The 15,392-nt window shown below is 40.5% G+C and overlaps 1 protein-coding gene across 2 annotated transcripts in view; it reads left to right on the top strand.

Annotated features, from left to right (window-relative positions):
• cdon (cell adhesion associated, oncogene regulated) overlaps positions 1 to 15,011 on the top strand; it is a 58,941-nt gene extending 43,930 nt beyond the window's left edge. Inside the window, exons 12-20 of one of the 2 annotated variants that reach the window (XM_044119577.1) lie at positions 207 to 410; positions 1,536 to 1,717; positions 2,631 to 2,736; positions 6,688 to 6,810; positions 6,903 to 7,094; positions 8,322 to 8,611; positions 8,697 to 8,776; positions 12,440 to 12,663; positions 14,369 to 15,011. In XM_044119577.1, coding sequence (XP_043975512.1) covers positions 207 to 410; positions 1,536 to 1,717; positions 2,631 to 2,736; positions 6,688 to 6,810; positions 6,903 to 7,094; positions 8,322 to 8,611; positions 8,697 to 8,776; positions 12,440 to 12,663; positions 14,369 to 14,529 — 1,562 coding nt within the window. In that variant the 3' untranslated portion in view covers positions 14,530 to 15,011. The remainder of the gene's footprint in view (positions 1 to 206; positions 411 to 1,535; positions 1,718 to 2,630; positions 2,737 to 6,687; positions 6,811 to 6,902; positions 7,095 to 8,321; positions 8,612 to 8,696; positions 8,777 to 12,439; positions 12,664 to 14,368) is intronic. The other variant, XM_044119578.1, reaches the window with a different exon arrangement.
• Positions 15,012 to 15,392: the final 381 nt, after the last annotated feature.

Genomic DNA, 15,392 nt, shown 5'->3' on the forward strand with positions numbered 1-15,392 from the left:
TATCATGTTACCTTAACATTATGAGTAAGATTAAGTTAATCCTTTCTGTAAGTAATCTTAAGCTTTTGTGTCTAAATTAGACAGGAAGCTAATGTTAGCTGAAAGGCTATCATGATCATGTTCACTCATGTTAGCTTGATGGGTAACAGAGTAAAGACTGCAATTCTGTCCTCCTGAGTCCTGATGTTCATTTGATTCGTTCACAGTTCCAGAAGCTCCCGACCGTCCAACCATCTCCATGGCAACCGACAGTTCGGTCTATGTGGCATGGATCCCTCGAGCCAACGGCGGCTCCCCGGTCACAGCGTTTCGAGTGGAGTACAGGCGCGGCCGCAGCGCGGAGTGGATCGTGGCGGCGGATAACATCTCGCCCCTGAAGCTGTCTGTGGAAATCCGCAATCTGGAGCCTGGTGAGGTTTCATGTTAGTCAGGAAAATCTAAATTAATCCAGCCAGATTTTCTCCTTCATCAGCAATTCTCAGCAGAGTCAAGAGAAAAAATTATACTCAAGTAGGAGTAGAACTACGTCAACATATTTTTACGCAAATAAAAGTAAAATGTAAGCCATCCAAGAAATAACTTGAGAGAAAAAAGTTATTTTTTAAAAAGGCGACTCAACTGATGCATTCATCAATAATTTAATATCAGATGGATCAAAATATAAAGTTACATGGAAACTTCGGTATGTTAAAGATCAAAATGAAAAATAATTGACATAAATAATAAAAAATACAAATAAAAAATTCATAATCAATTTCTTTAAAAATCAAACTTGTGAAATCTTAACAAAAACTGCAGGTGTGTGTGTGTCTGTCTGGTGAGTTTTTAGTTAAAACAGTGTGTAAAGTATCCAGAAACTTTACTAAAGTTCATAATAAAATTTCTCAAGTAAAAATAAAAAGTGAAAAGTAGTCCAAAATGTACATTTATTTTCTACAAATCAAATATAACTAGTTACTCTGAGTTTCTGTTCAGGTTTTCTCAATTTAATAAATTATGCCTTAATCATAGGAAAAAAGCGAGTGTTGATGTTCTGGAAAAAAACAGAATGCACCAGTTAAACTGTGGCTGGAGGAACTGGGAAGGCTCTCTCATTTGGTTCTCATTAGCAAATAACTTAAAGCGATTCAACAGAACTTGGCAACTCCTTCAGCAATATATTAATAACCCTGTTTGAAGATGATTTGTTTTGATTATCGGTGTGATCAGATGTAAGTCCCAGGAAAAGGGGAGGAGGTTGGGTCTTGAGAATGTCCTTGTTTAATTTTGTTTTAATTTTGTATTGTCTTTATGTTTTATGTTCACATAAAAAGAGAACAAACGTGTATTGTTGAGGTTGTAATTCTCATGTCTGATTCCTCAATAAAACTGTTTGACAACAAATATAACTAGTTACTTCCCAGCTCTGCTTCCTACTTTCTTTCCTGTGTACAACGACTCTTTGATGAATCTGAATTAATATGAGTTAAGAAAACATTTAATTTCCCTTTGGGATCCAAAAAGTAATTTTCAATCTGAATGTTTCGCTGTGGCAGGGTCCACCTACAAGTTTCGTGTCCTGGCTTCGAACACGTACGGCGACAGCCTGCCCAGCACTCCCTCCAAGCCGTACCAGGTCCCCAACGCCAGCCCGCACAAGGCCGACCGGCCCGTGGTCGGACCGCACATCCTGGCCACGGACGCCGTCAGCGACACGCAGATCATGCTGCGCTGGACCGTGAGTCGATCAGAACCAACACTTTCAATTACAACCTGATGAGAAACTGCTTGTGCACTGCAAAACACCAAATCTTGACGAGTAATTTTTGTTTAGTTTCTAGTTGAAATGTCTTGTTGCACTTGAAATAAGAAAAATATTAATTTACAAGTAATTTTATGGGAGCTTGTTTTAAGTCAATAACTCCTTATTATTTATGAAAAAGTACTAATAATCTGCCAATAATATAGGTTAAAAATACTTGTTTCACCGGTAGATTATTTCACTAATAACAGAGAAAGAAATCTCTTGTTATAAATAAATTAATCTGCTAGTGGAACAGGTTTTTTCATCAATGTTAAGGAATTATCGACATAAGATAAATGATTTGTGTCTTCTGAAATAGTTTCTTCTGAGTTTGTTTGAAATGACGACAGAAAAGATGAAAACAAGACGGATTTTCATCATATTTAAAAGAAAATAAATTAAATATAGATGCTTTGGGAACATATACCGTATTAAAATAAAATGTTTTACAGAGATTAAAGAGGATTATTCCTGGCATTAAATAACCAACAAAGGATGTAAAACAGCTAACAGCATTAGTATTCTTGTTATCTAGCTCAATGATTCTAGAACTGAATTGCAAAATTTTGAGAATTGTGCGTTAATACTTACGATGGTAACTTCCTGTATGGACTGAATATCTGTTTCCTGCTTCCTGTGGCCGCTGAGACGCCAGTGTTTTCTGATTAAAGAAGAAATTTCGCTCTTTGTTCTGATTCTGCTGTCTCGGCTGCAGATGGATGCAGATAGTTCCCCTCGTTTTCTCCTCTTGATTTCAGCCGGCCTCATTATTTCCCCGGGCTTCGGGTTTGGGTTGTAATTGCCCGCTGATTTTCTGCCGTCTAACAAATGTGTGTTTTCCTGCCAGTACGACCCGTCGAGTAACAACAACACTCCGATCCAAGGCTTCTACATCTACTACCGACCCACGGACAGCGACAATGACAGCGACTACAAAAGAGACGTGGTGGAAGGTGAGAGAACCAGGGAGTTTACGGCGGACATATTGTGTAAAATTCACATTTTGCATGTTTTTGCTATTTTTTTTTTTTTTTTTTTTTTTTTTTTTTTTTTTTTTTTGGTAAAAATACGCTTTTTGGTTTGTTTGTTTTTAAATAAGTCGATGTGTTTTGTTGTTTGAAATATAAGCTTTCTGAATGTAACATCAATAATAAGCAGGCACGACCTCTCACCTCGTAACCCCAGCATAGCCCAGCCCGTTACCTAGCAACCCCAGCAAAGTCAAGCCCGTTGCTCAGCAACCCAACATGATACAGTTTACGCAGCAGTTTGAGCTCCAACACATTTGTACAGCTGGTTTTACCGCTGTTCAATGTTTGACAGATTATTAAGGCCAAACTAAGACAAAATAGAAAAGATAAAATTATGAGAATGAAGTCATTTAAGAATAAAGTAGGATAAAATCAGAGAATAGCCATATTTCTACAAGGATAAAGACGCAATATTCTGACTTTATTCTTGCAATATTATTTTTTTTTATTTTCACAGCGTGGCCCTACTACTCTGTAACAATGGCTGCTGGAAAAGACAAGAGCTTCGTTGTTGACTCACCATCCAGAATCCACTTTCTGCATTTTTGTTGGTTGTTCAGGAGGCTCTACTTCTGCTTTTCAAAGATGTACGGTTATATTATTGCGCCACTGAGTCACTCAGCTTCTCTAAATTGCTCTAATGTTGGTAGACAGCTGCATCGGTCTCTAGAAAATGCACTAGTCCACCACCAGCCGTTGACATGACGACCCACTGACCGGAACCACTGGACTTCAACCTTTCCAAACTTTGAGACCTTAATTTCCTAATGAAATGCAAACTTTACCTACTTTCCAGAGAACGCTCTGAGATATGCATGGATGCAAAACTGTTTGCAGTTATTTTCATGTGCGAGTGTAAACGTTGATTTATTTGTTGAGTCCCAATAAGCAGCAGCTTATTAAAGTGACAAAACGCCCTAAAACAACCCAAACAGTTAGAACTGAGCAGATTAAAATCTCATTATGTACAAAACAAATATGCTGGACATGTTTTGTATAACACCATAAACCCGTCCTAATGCTGTAGATTGAGTTCACAGAGTGTTTGTTGACAGCCTTGTCCTGCCGTAGATGTAACCTCAGAGTGTCCAGATAAGCTGGAACTGGAAACGTAACGGATACTGGGAGCAGTGAAGAGTCTCTGTCCGTCTGATTTACAGAGACAGGGTGTCTTCTGGGGTCTGTTTTTAACAAACTGCTAATGGTACCGAGCTGAAACGGGAGCCCGTTCAGAGGAAAGGGGCTCAGGTTGCTGCCTGGAATGCTAACAGTTGAGCCTGCTGCAGGAAGGGAAGGAGAGGCATCTATTTACCCAACACGACTCTGCAACATCTGAGCATTTGGATTCCCAAACCTGCCGCCTGGCTGGACTCCAAAATATCAAAACAGCTGAAAATGTCACTCTGAGTTCAGTACATTACACAAACTGAAGCCATATTTAGAGGATTTCTGTCCAACTTGGGGACAATTTCAGGTTTTTCCAACCTCTAACTCAGCATCAACATATATTTCTTAGTTTGAAATCCAGACAGCATGCCGATTTCAGCATTTTAAAGATGGTGCTCTATGTTCAAAAAAACAGATGATTGTTATCTGGGGTCATTTATTAGAAGAAATTTGCTTCTACCTGATCTGACAATATACTAATACTAGTTATATAAATACCAGATGTATAGCTATCTGAAAATTCAGTAGCTTTGCATGGAGGTAACTTAATAAAATCGATGTTACGTTGCTGCTGATTTTACCGAATTGAACTCTGTATGGCTTCGGTCAGAAATCAGTAGACTTTAAACTATTTACTGTACAACTACACTGCAATGCATTCTGGGTACAGAAAAATCGTATCTCATCAAGAGTGGAGAACATGAGGAGAAAAAACAGAAATGTGGCTTAAACGATCTTCACTCATTTCAAAATAAAAGCGTGAATATCAACGTCTATCTACTCGGAAAATTCTTGACAGTCGATAAACAAAATTTCAACACAAATGTTGAACTTTATTCAATCTATAGTTTCAAAACGAGCCAAGTCAATTAGCGAAAAATTAGCTTCGCTGTTGGCACGTTAGTAGATTAGTGGCAGAGTTTTCTATTATCTGGTTTTATTTTGTCCCTGGAAGTTTCTTGTTTGAAGTAAAGTTTAGGGAAAAAAGAGACAGAATGTGAGGAGAGGAAACAGAAATAAACAGTCTTCAACTATTTCAAAACAAGAGCATAAATATAAACGTTTAATTGAAGAATTGTTTACGGTCGAAAACCAAGATTTCAACACGGATGCCAAACTTTATCCAACTGAAAGTTTAAAAAAAAACTGCAAAAAATAAACTAGCACTTCAGAATTAGTCTGGAAAAATAAATTTAGGGAAATCTAAGTGCGATAAACGTTTTCAAAATCAGCGAAAACGCTAACATGCTAACTTAACTCCACTAACAGCGCAGTAGTGGAAACGGGGCCATGACTGGATTTGCTTTAACACAGGAGAAAAACCAAGTTTCAAAACCCTCAGTATGTAATGATCAGCAGTTAGTAACTTAGTAACCCCAGCAAAGCCCAGTCCGTGACCTAGCAACCCCAGCCGAGCTCCGACTGTCGCCTAGCAACCCCAACTGAGTTCCATCACGTTTGGTCAGCTGGTTTTACTGCTGTATGTGCTGTACAAAGCTGCTGGAAAATACATTTGTTGCTCTTCTTTCATGAAACAACAAATTTTAAATATTTAAATACAAACTTTATGGATTAAAAGGAGATCTTTATACAGATTTAAGTTATTCCAATTAGTTCAGTCAGCCCTCCGTACGTTCAGGCAGCAGCGTGTTTTCAGAAGGTCACTTTGCACCACTCGGACCACAAGCAGCAGCTCATTTCAGCCTCATTTGTTGGAAATGTAGCGTTTCCACATCCACAGGCCTCGTTGTCTGGTGTGTGATTCTGCAGCGCGTTGCTGCGGTGTGACACTGTGTGGTTGTTGAGCCGTGGGGAATGTACGGAGTGGGAATACTGGAGGCCAGCCAGAGCAAACATGAAGCGGCCATATATGGAGCTGGAACAGAGCGATGCGACTGTCTGGTTGCTCTGCTGTTGTGGTTGTGAACAGGGACTGCACTGAAAATGAGACCAAGGGAAAACACTTGGTTAACAAATTCTGGCTCCTTACAGAAATGTATCAGTGGTTTAAATTTCTCCACCACCCTCTACTGGACGGCTGTGGAGGCTGAAAAACCTGGAACGGCGCAGAACTTGATGTTTCCAGGTGTAAAGAATGAAAACAAGAAAATAGACAAAACATTTGTTTCCAGACTTCATTAGTCCAAAAACATGTCTTTCCTTCCTTCCATTCTTAGTTGCATTGTCTTTCAGAATCACTTTTATTTATCAGGTTTCTGCACAAAACCTTTAAATTTCCTCCTTTGTTTTGTTTCCTTAATTGGTTTTCTTGTGTTTTTATTCCATCTTTTTTCTCTGTTTATTCTTCATTTCTTCGTTGGTCTCCTAGTCTGCTTCCTTCCCTGGTCTTCATGTCTTTCCTTACTAGCTTGGTAAAGAAAGCTAGTTTCCTTTATCCCTTGTGCTCTTCCTTCCTACCTTAGGCTCCTTGTAGGCTTTTTCCCTGCTTTGTTTGTTTGTTTGTATCCTTCTTTCCTTCCTTCCTTCCTAGTTCTTCCTCCTGGTTTCTTAATTTCCTTCCTTCCTTGGTCTACGTCTTTCCTTCATCACTTCCTTGGTGTCCTTCCTTGCCTCCTTTAATTTAAAAATGACCTAAAACTACAAAGCACTCAGGGAATGTGATCCCTCGTCCTTAAAGCAACCCCTGACTGTATCTTCATGCGTATCTCTGACTTCTTGTCTCGTTTGTCGTCATCGTCGTCTCAGGTGTGAAAACCTGGCACATGATTGGCCACCTGCAGCCAGAGACGTCCTATGACATCAAAATGCAATGCTTCAACGGCGGCGGGGAGAGCGACTACAGCAACGTGATGATCTGTGAGACCAGAGGTGAGAGTTTCAGCCTCCAGCGTCGATGATGATGATGATGTCCTCAGCACAGGCTTCTCTAAAGCCGCCGCTCCTCTTCCTTTTCTCTGCAGCTCGTCAGTCTCCGGATTCGCCCAGTCAGCACCCCTTCACCCCGCCCGGCCCGCATCCTCCAGACCCCCCGACGCCGCCCGGCGGTCTGCTGTACCTGATTGTCGGCTGCGTGCTGGGAGTGATGGTGCTCATCCTGCTGTCCTTCATCGCCATGTGTCTGTGGAGGAACCGGCAGCAGAACAACATGCACAGTGAGACCAACAACTGATTATGCAAAATTCACATTTTGCACATTTTTGTACTTCAGTTTGGGTCTCAACTGCTTCTAAAAACATTTTTTAAAAAGCTGATTTTTGGTGATAAACAGCAGATCGTGACGCTCAATTCTGTTGTTGTTGCTGAAATCCGATTTTTCTTCATTCTTTGAGTGTAGTATTCTTCATACCACTAAATACAATTTATCACAAATCAGCAGTCATGGCCCGTTACCTAGCAACCCAACCAGAGCTCCAGCGAGATTGGTCAGCTGGTTTTACCGCTGTGCAATTGCTGCTGAAAAGACGAGTTTTGTTGTTGACTTACAGTCCAGAAAAGGTTTATGTAATGTTCAAAGACGGTTGTATACTTGCGCATCTGTTTACACCCATATGTGAAAATGGCTGCCAACGTCGAGTTAGGGGGGCGTGGCTAACAGCAGACGCCCAAAAACGGCTCATTCTGAAAGGAAGAACTGATCAGACTGTAACCTCATTATCTATGAATATTGTTGTCCAAATAAGAATGTATTTATCATGTATATATATATATATATATATATATATATATATATATATATATATATATATCCATCCTAACCTGTTCAGGGAAGCATAATAGTTCACCTTTAATAATAGTTGGCTCCGCGGCGGCTTGTGAGTCATATTCCAGTGTACTTGTCCCGAGGTGCTTGCAAAACTGTTGGCTTACGGTTCGGTACGTTCGCTCCTTGACCTTCTGGATGTGGAAATAGTTGTGGGTTTTAAAGCTTTGGGGGAAATTTGAAAAAGAGTCAGAGGTCTATGCTTTCTGCAGCCTTTTTCCCATCATTCATTGGGCTTTCTTGGGTGAACAAAAGTTGTTGTTTTTTTTTACTGGAAAATTAACTTTGTTTGGTCAGTGCGAATAAATAACCTTACATTTCATTATAGATTAATCAGATTGGTAAGATCAGTATTTCAACCTGTTGGTTTTAATAAGACATCAATAACAACCTCTGTTGCGGTTGCTAGGCATTAACAATTTGAAATGTTTTTGAAATGGCTAATTTTCCAGACACCAACAAACATTAAGCTGTTGCCAAAAAACAGCGGGCTTGTGTTGAGTTGTTTTTAGAAGCAGTTGAGACCCAAATGGAAATGCAAAAAGTGAATTTTGCACAATAAGACTTGATTTTAAGGTTTAAAGGGGCTAAAGCTCTCCATTTATGCCCCGCCTTGCAGAGTATGACCCTCCTGGCTACCTGTACCAGCCGGCGGACCTGAACGGCCACATGCTTGAGTACACCACGCTGACGGCGGGCGGCGGGCGCGTGAATGGAGGCGTTCACGGCGGCTACGGCGGCTACGGCGGCCAGATGTTGCCTCAGGGCTGCCATCACCTCCACCACAAACTCCCCAACGGCTTGACGTTGCTCAACGGCTCCGGCGGCTTCGTCCCGCACAGCCACGACGGCACCCTGCCTCACAGCACCCACGAGTGCGAGCACCCCCACCCCCACCACCACCTGAATGTGAGTTCTCCGCTGGCGGCCGGAGCAGACGGGTCTGTCCGCGGTTTTTTGGAGGCTAACTGAGACGCTGGTGTTATGTTGTCAGGGTGGGAGTTTGTACACGGCTCTTCCTCAAAAAGAGACATCGGAGTGTATGAGCTGCCAGAACCTCTGCAACAACAACAGGTGGGAGGAAGTTCTTAAACACAACGGAGATTTTTCTCTGCAAACTGCCTTCCTTCATTCCTGTTTTTCTTTTTCCTTTTCTTCCCTGGCCTCTTTGTCTCCTTCATTCCTTTTTTCTTAACTAATTTCTTTCTTTTTCTCTCTTCCTTTTTTCCTTCCTTCCTTCCGAGGTCTCTTTGTGACCTTTCACCCCACGTTGTTGTTTTTTTATTTTTAAGCAGTTAAGAGGTATGGTGGGGAAACCTTAAACTGCTGCTGTGCAAGTTGCTTGACTGGTTGTTGCTAGGTAACCAAAGAATGGATGAGTTGCTAGGTAACCAAAGAGTGAGTGAGTTAGTTGATTCCACTAGCTTAGCTAGCCTTGAGAGGCTGAGCGGCTAAAACCTTTCCTCTGCCTACATCCCCCAGAATGCTGTGCGGTTCTGCGTCAGAGTTCAGTGAAATTATTGAATATGATGCAATATTTAATAATTTCATGTTGAATACTCAATCACATTCAGTATTAAATAACTGCACAACTCACAGAAGACATTATTGGAAATATTATTGAAAAGAAAAGAAAACTAAGAGGAAACAAACATTAATATTAGGAATAGAAATCGCCCAGCTCTAGGTCAGGCTTTTTCTAAGTTATATTATTATTGGCCATGCTATGCTAGGTTAATATCAAGATGCTTAAACTCTTTTTTTTTTTTTTTTTAAACACCAGAATTGCATGTAGACAATTGTTGTTTGAAACAAAAACTTACTGCTTTTAACACTAAAAGTTTGGCGTAGCATTATGACTCATTGGGAGAGGAAAGTATCCAAGGGAGCCGTTTATTAAGACCAGCCTTTCCCCCTGGCATTGGTCAAAGTCTACTTTTCAACTGGTATCACAAAAACTTAAAAATGGTTTTGATTTGTTTGAAGAAGGTGGTTTTATGTCTTTTAGGCAAATACAAATTAAGCATGATGTTTTACAGAAGGACTTCTTTAGTTTTCTCCAACTAAGACATTTTGTACAATCATCAGTTATTTTTCCAGATGACCGGCCAAGCTTAAATCCCATAGAACGTTTTCTTAAATTTAATGAGAGTCCCAACCATAAAAAGAAATTGATTTAGTTTTTTTTAATGGGCAACTAATGATGCTAAATCCTCTTACAAATGAAAAGTCCAAAACCCATTGGGAAACGGATTTGCAAATTGAGATTAACAGCGAAACATAGTCGAGGGCCGTTTCACTGACAAAAAGCATGTTTTTCTGCAACAGACAAAGGGAACCCGAAGCATAATCTAGACAGGTTACAACGTACCACACAGTTTATGCAGGAACTTCACCCTCAATGTTCAGCGCTCTGCACAAACGCAACTCAAATCGGGGCAACTATTGTCATTGTATTTGGCTTTGAGTTTTTGGAAACATGCTGAGCTCTGTTCTATATTTTGACGATTCCTATGGACAAACCTACTTTTTTTCTTTATTTGGATTGTCTCTAACGTAAACTTCAATATCTGTCAAGACGTTGAATTCAGTTACAGAGAATCCAGGGACAGCCGCCTTTGGTGACCGAAATTCCAAAATTTGTTAAATTTTCAGTTGGTTTGGTTCACTTTTGAAAAACTTGTTCCCCTCCTCGACTGTGGTGGCGCTGCACCAAGAACTACTGAAGGAAATGACACAAAACCATCTGAAGAAGAAACTGAGTGTAACTTCCCTCTTCATAAAATGTCGTCAGATTTTAGCGGTTGTGAGATTTCTCTATTTTCTGTTTGGTAAAAAAAAAAAGAACACAAGCTACTCCTGCTAGCGCTTGACTCTCAAGTTTGTTTTGTATTTACCCAGAATGCCCTCGCTGTAGTTCACTTCCTGGTTTTGGAGCAGTGTTTAGTCTGCTTGACGTTCACATTAGCATTCAAACCGCACCAGAATCCACATCAACCAAACCGACATCTAGAATCTGACTAGAGTTTGCTTTTATTGGTCGGCATCAGAGTTTGATTACATATTCCCACCTCTTCAAAGAAACCAGACCTTCTGGACAAATAAACTAGAGGTAGATTAAAATGGACTAAACAAACGCGTTAGCCAAGCGCTAGCAGGAGAAATGGCTCGTTGACAAAACAGAAGTCCTACAACTGCTAAAATCTGACACCACTCCATCTTTTTACATTTTGTGAAGAAGGAAGTTCCGCTCAGTGTCTTCGTCAGAGGTTTTCATGTAATTTGCTTCAGTGGTTTTTGGCGCGGCGCTCCCACAGGCAAGGAAGGGAACTGATTTTTTTTAAAGGGTTTTGTTCATTTGACACGGTGCAGCGAGAAAGAGAAGCACAGCAACTTAAAACGTAACAAATGTTGCAACTTTGGTACCCCAATTGAGCCAAGCCTAACAGACTATCTAGTGTGAAAACACCCTGAGATACTATTGGGAGAAAAATGTTAATGAAGTGAGAAGCAGGGCGGTTATGCTGGTTGACTTTGACATCCTAACAGGTACATGTGATTTGCAATTCTGCGTTTCAAAATAAGGCGACTCACTCCCCATCTTGTGACAGAACATCAGTAGAACAGGTGTTTAAATTGGCTAATTTAATTTGAACATAATCCCTGCTGCCATGAAAGCTAGTCGAACTGCTGCCAGTCGGTTGCCACGGCAACGGGTGTGCACGTGGAGGAACGCCAACACGGAGAGAATGAGAAAACAGAGGCACATTGAGTTGTTCTCCACCAGTTTCTCTGCGTTATTTTTCCTCTGTTGTGATGAACTGCAGCCACTGTAGTTTCTGGAAAATCAACAAACGACAAAACCGGGACTAATTACCTTGTTTGTCATCAAAGATGCAATATATCATAAAGTATTGAACAAACTATGGCTCCTACAGCAGCAGTTTGGTGAAATCAAATTAATAGTCTGAAATTAAAGAGGAATTTTTTTCAATCTTCTGTTGCATCTTAAGAAAAATGACAGAAGCTGAACGGTTTATAGATTTATATCTTGGTATAATACATATTTTACACATCAAAATATTTTGAAATATTCTAATTTTTTATAGAAATCTAATAAGAAATAAGTGACTGGTTCTTCCGATTCGTAATTGCGCCTGCTATTGCACGTCGCTAGCATTAGGGGCTAATTGGACCCGTCTAATCCAGTAATATAAATTGACGTACAGGAGGGCATGCCACACTTTTCAGATTTAAAACATTTGGTCCGTAACTTTAAATCTCCACATTTTTTGATGATTTGTAGTTTTACCGGGAAAATAAATAATCTGAAAAAGTTTAAATGATGCAGAACAGTTCATCTTGGTTAAAATATTAAACCTTCCTCATATTAAAAGACGGAGCCGACAGAACGCGCTTCTGAGGCCCAAACGGACTCGCACACACAGACTGAGATGCAGCTCCGGCCCCCTGTTTGCCTTGTTTATGTGTTTAAGAGTCTCCAGCATCACAGTTTACTCTGTGTGCATCCAGCCGGCAGACCTAATGAGCGCTGTGTTTATTTACCTCCGCCTGCTGGGGAAGGGGAGGGGGCAGCGTCACAATCACATCGTGTACCGATGAAGCGGCGTCGAGCTCAGAAACTTAGAAACCACAACGTGTCACGGTTTGGTCAGGCGGTTTGGATCCGTTCCTGATTTGTTTTGATATTAATCCCGTCTCTCCGTCTCCAACCAGATGCTACAATAAAACCAACGGAGCAGCGCCGTTAATGCACCGCGTGGCGCCGTGCCACCAGGACGGGCTGGAGATGGTTCCACTGGGCCAAGTTTCCCCGCAGTGCCGCGGGTCGGACCCCGACGCCGGCTTCCAGACGCCAGACGGGAACAGAGGGTCGTTGCCTTCCCAGCATTCCTGCTGTCTGATCCGGAACAATGAAAACTCTCAGGGAGACAGCACCGGTGACTTATTATTTTTATTGTTTTAAAGGATATTGTTCAAATTTAATAATATTTTAATGATCCTGAAGGGAAATTAAATCTAATTTTGTCCATCTGGGTTCAGATTAGTGAAGAAATTTAATTTGAATCAGGAACTATTATGTAGAGATGCAACAATCCGATATTAATATCTGTATCGGTCCGATATTGGAAAAAATATTCTAGACCGGGTATCTGTGACTATAGGCAGATCTATTCAGTCTAATTCTAGGCTTTATTATTTATTTTACATTTTATTTAGATTTCCTAATTGTACTTTCTAAACCATTTGACATGTTTGACTGATAGGAACATTTTTGTCAGTTTCGGTTTCCTTATTTATTTTACATTGGATGTTACATTTTTAATTGCACTTTGGTCTGTCAGAAGTTATCGTGATAAACGATAATATTGATTTGAGACAATTTTCAAGTAATAAAGGCGTAATAATGTAAGAACACAATCTCAAAGATCAAGAAACTTTAAATCCTACTGAACATCTAACACTGGAACTGGACGACATTTTAAATATCCAAAATAAATCAATGAAACAACAAATAAAATTAATTATGAAGTCTCTGTAAACAAAATTATCCTTCTAAGTAAAGTTAAGACCAAAACACTGGACTTTTATCATCCTGTTTTTGGTAGTTTTGTACTCAAGTCCACTAGCTGAGTACTTTGTCCAGAGCTAATGCTAACACACTGCATTCACGTTTGTTGTGAAGGGTGTAAATACTTTTCAATGCGTTAGTCTAAAACTGCTGTTTTAAGGGGAAGTATTATGTCTTTTCCAGGCTCTTTGTGTCATATGGTAGCACAATAAAGTAACTATTTTACCTTGAATTGGTATAAAATTGTTGTATATATCAAATATCACTTAAAATAAATTTTTCTTCCAGATTTAACTCTTTGAAATTGGGCCTCTGTCTCTTTAAAAACTCCTGCTCTTTCTGAAGCGCTGCCTTCTGGAAGTCATCCCAACAGGGCTCCTCTATCAACCCTTTAACGTTTTTACCAGCGTTTCAGTGAGGAGTAGCTCCTATAATCAGATGCACAGTCCCACTAATTGCTGCTGGCTAGTCTGAAGGAGCTGAGTGGGTGTGGAGTTGGGTCCAATCAGGCGTTTTGCACAGCTGAATGGTTGCCACGGAGATTAAAGTATGTCTCGCACATGCAACACTCCATGTTTGTTTTAGATGAGGGAGTAAGATTATAACATGAAGTAAAGCGCAAAAGAAGTAAATTTTTTTATGACACTGCCCCTTTAAGAGCTACAGGCTCTCATAGTTTAGCAGTGAACTGTCACCACTGCGGTTTTATATCAGCATTTCTCATGTTTGCAGACAAACTTTGCAGCAAAGCCACAAATTGCACCATGAGCTTCTCCAGAATCCGGCCTCTTTTCTCCTGTCTTTAGTGCACACAGAGCAAACATTACAGACCAACAAAAAGATCTGCAAAGTAAGAGAAAGTATAACAGCAACAAAACAAACAAATCAAAACAAGGAGGGTAAATATTAAACAGATACGTTCAGAACAAAAAACATAATCAAATGGTCTGACAAGAAAAACAATTAAATTTTATTTTTTTCCTTTAATCTTTGCAGTTATCTTTTTATTTGCTTTTTTTTAAGTACAAACTGAGAATCCGTCTCACCTCTCTCTGATTTTGTGGTCTCTGCAGCGGAGGACGAGCCGGAGGACAGCGTGGAGATGGAGGACCAGGTGGTGTCCTCCTGGGACGGGCTGGGCCTGCCGGACCTGGACTGCGACGAGAAGCCCGGCTGGATCTGCAGCAGTAGCCTGGTGGGAGAGCTGATCCCGGCCGGCCCACAGGAGGCCTGAGCCCAACCGGTGGGAACACTGGGAGGAAGACAGAGACACTAAATGTGACGGTGAAACGGGACTGAGACAAAATGGACGTTAAGGAATGAAAAGACTCAGAGATGGAAACAAAACAAAAACTCCTAATCCCACTGGAGGGAAAACCCATGAAACATCAAGAACTCTTTGGAAGACTTATTTATTTTTTGTAGTAGTAAAATATTATTTCATATGAATGTATCTGTTTAAAAGAAAAAAGTTTGCCTTTTATATTATTTATGCCTTTTGGATGAGAAATACTTTTTATTTTTGTTGTTGTGTCCCGCTCCAGGCTGTGGAGATTAGCGATTGTTTGTGTAAAGTTTTGTAATAATATAAAAAGAAGATATGGGAGACAAACGTCCTTTTTCTCAGAATATCCTTCTGTGCCAGGCCTCGGTCCAGGCCTTTGATATGGTGACCTTTGAACTCCGGGAACACTCCCTGCTTTGTTCGGATCCGCCCGGCTGCGGCGCGCTTCGCCAGTTACTCGATAGCTCATCACTTTCCGCAAAACGCATGTTGGCTTTGAGAGCAGCGCTGACCTTTTGACCCCAATCTGTTGCAGAAGTGAAGCGGTTGCGCTAACAGTGAAGCCCAATGTCTGATGCTAATCTGGAGTTTTACAGGATGTAATCTCTGTTTACACGGCAAATCTGCAACCAGCAGATGGAAAGACCGCAAACTAAATATGAAGATTTTGCAGAAGAGGATTAGGGCACTGATAAAAAAAAATTCTGATTTTAATCTCAGAAATATGGCTTCCACTGTCTGGATTCTCCCTCTTAATCTCCAAATTTTGACTCCCACAAATTCTGACTTTCAGTCTTATAACTTCAATTCAG

This window comes from Gambusia affinis, linkage group LG06, assembly GCF_019740435.1.
Source record: "Gambusia affinis linkage group LG06, SWU_Gaff_1.0, whole genome shotgun sequence".
NCBI lineage: Eukaryota > Metazoa > Chordata > Actinopteri > Cyprinodontiformes > Poeciliidae > Gambusia > Gambusia affinis.